A 2,500-nucleotide genomic window follows, 5' to 3' on the forward strand; every position below is an offset into this window, starting at 1 on the left:
GCCAGTATCATTCAACGTATCTCTATCACTGATATCAGTCTATACACACATACATATATACATGTGTATGTATATGTGCGTATACATGTCTATATCTACATTTATCTATTTATTATCTATCTATCTATATGTTTACATGTACAGGTAAGTATATTTATATATACATATGTGTGTGTGTGTGTGTGTGTAAAGGGCTGGTTTTGTTGAAAGTACTAATTTTAAGTTTACCTCTATGTTACAAGACATAAACTGTGAATTGTAAACTGCTGGAAAAAAACGAGCAAAAATATTCCGTATTTTACCTTCAGTGTAATTGGTGTATTATTCGTTATTTTATCCTAGGAGAATATGTGGAATTATGTGGCGACCCACTGAATATGAGTTTGCGACCGGCACTGGGTCACGACCTATACTTGGGAGAACCCTGTTTTAATGTATCAAGATTTGGTGTGTACTTTGACCTTTTCTGTAATTTGTCTGTTTTGGTTGTTTCCAGGTATATGATAGATGAAGGCCAACGTGGGACTACATGCATGCAATTTTGTCCGTTTCTATAGATTAAAAGATACATGAATCTGTGAATTAAAAGTGCATGTGTTTGTAAAAGATTTGGCAACTGAGCTGCTTGGGTTATGAGACTATTAGATAATTGGTCCATAAGGCAAAACTAGCAGGAAGCATGGACCCCGTAAAAAGTAAACATCCATCAGTGCCTTCTTCAAGATAAGAGTCGATGTATATTGACTGAAATACTAAACAAAATCAATGTCTATGTTGGAATCTTATTGTCAATATCTGTTAACTCATTTCTTAATGTCCAACACAAATATACTTATGTAAATTGAACCAACGGGGAGAACTGATGATTTCAGAGTACAAATAGTTTACCACTAAATTCGAAGTGTTCTTTCATTTACTATATGCGTATGTGTAATATATGTTGAAATCAGATATATAGTATAATATATAAATATATCCATACATATATATATATCATCACTGACTGTATGTGTATATAAATATAGGCATATATGTGTTCATTTATAATATTAATGTACAGGCAAATAGAAAAAATGGAGTTGAAATGCAATTTTTATGAAATTCAATAAATTATGTACACATCAGATTTGCTTCAAGTAAACGAATTATGCATAGCTAGGAGTAGGATGGTAGGAAGGGGTAGGGGCCGGTTGGTATGAACGAGAAGGGGTAGGTTGATAAGCAGGGTACTGGGCCTCTCCTTCGTAAGTAACTTCGGCCACGTATCCGGAGTCGCCGTTCACGGTGTAGGCAACTCTCTGCACACGTCCGTCGGGAAGGAGAACGTAGTAAGCTCCCTCAGTATCATAACCATTACGATTTTCTTGATGATTGTAGTCGTTTCCAGAGTAGTCGTCCTTCACTGCATAGTTAAAATTGTACTGAGCAGGCCCCTGTTATGAAGAAAAATTAGAAGCGAATAATGAGCTGACAGAAGTAGCATTTTTTGTTGTTGTTTTATGCATGCATCATGCGTCTGTGTATAAAAGTATATAACACTGCTAGTGTTCATCTAATTACCCTTTTGCCTCTAAAACTCTAAATGAATTATGATTATATGAATACCTTTAGACAATAATTCTAACCATTTCACGGTATTTCAAGTTGATATTAACCAACAAATAAAACAGTTGAAAGGCATATAGTTGAAGAGTTTAATTATTTTTATTACTATCATTGTCATTATCATTGGTGTTATTATTATATCTATCATATATTGTCTAATATGAAGCTTAGCATAGTTTTAGATTCAAGATTCAAAGGCAATTAGTTTTCAGCAGTTATATAACATTCAAGTAACATGAATTTATATCAAACGGTTCGTGGAATGACGGCTTTTAATATGCGTTTTACAGCCAATTTTAGCATATCGAGTTCATTATATCTCGTCAAAAAGGCATGAATGCTGAAATTCATCTTGAGCGGCCTTGTACCCAGTAATTTTCCAATACTTCTCAAATATTTAACCGGGCTCAGGGACTTTTAGTACTAACTTTGAGGGATCCCATTAAGTCTGGAACCCTCACATTCGGAATTACTACAATGAGAACTACTACAAAGTGTATGCAGACTTACAGATGGGGCAGGAGCGTTGTAGGATGGGGAAGGAGCTCTATAGCTCGGAGCAGGGGCACTGTAGGATGGCGCAGGAGTATTGTATGATGGGACTGTGCTACCGAAGGCAACTGCCACCACAGTAAACAATACAAGAACCTGTTCAACAAGAAAAATATGTAAATCGAATTTTCCAATCATTCTCTATATGGTTCTATTCCTTTTCTTTCTCTTATTCAAAAGATAACTGACAATGCCGGCACCATTGTTTACCTGAAGAGACATGGCAGTGGTGCTGAGGAGAGGATGTGGTGATGGGCGTTAACCTGACTGACGCTTTATAGGCAGAATTTGACCCTCAGTGTGACGTCATAATCGTTGCCATCGAAGCAGAATAACTGAGAAA

At 36.0% G+C, this 2,500-nt stretch overlaps 1 protein-coding gene across 1 annotated transcript; it reads right to left on the reverse strand.

The window, feature by feature from the left end:
- Positions 1-1,079: 1,079 nt before the first annotated feature.
- Positions 1,080-2,398, reverse strand: LOC119596180 (cuticle protein 7-like). The gene is made up of 3 exons (XM_037945360.1): positions 2,368-2,398; positions 2,116-2,253; positions 1,080-1,433 (listed from the first exon to the last, which is right to left on the reverse strand). Exons 1-3 carry the CDS (start codon positions 2,377-2,379, stop codon positions 1,146-1,148), a joined length of 438 nt encoding a protein of 145 aa, XP_037801288.1. The 5' UTR covers positions 2,380-2,398; the 3' UTR covers positions 1,080-1,145.
- Between the last annotated feature and the right edge of the window lie 102 nt (positions 2,399-2,500).

This window comes from Penaeus monodon, chromosome 3 (genome assembly GCF_015228065.2).
Source record: "Penaeus monodon isolate SGIC_2016 chromosome 3, NSTDA_Pmon_1, whole genome shotgun sequence".
In the NCBI taxonomy this organism is placed as follows: Eukaryota; Metazoa; Arthropoda; class Malacostraca; order Decapoda; family Penaeidae; genus Penaeus; species Penaeus monodon.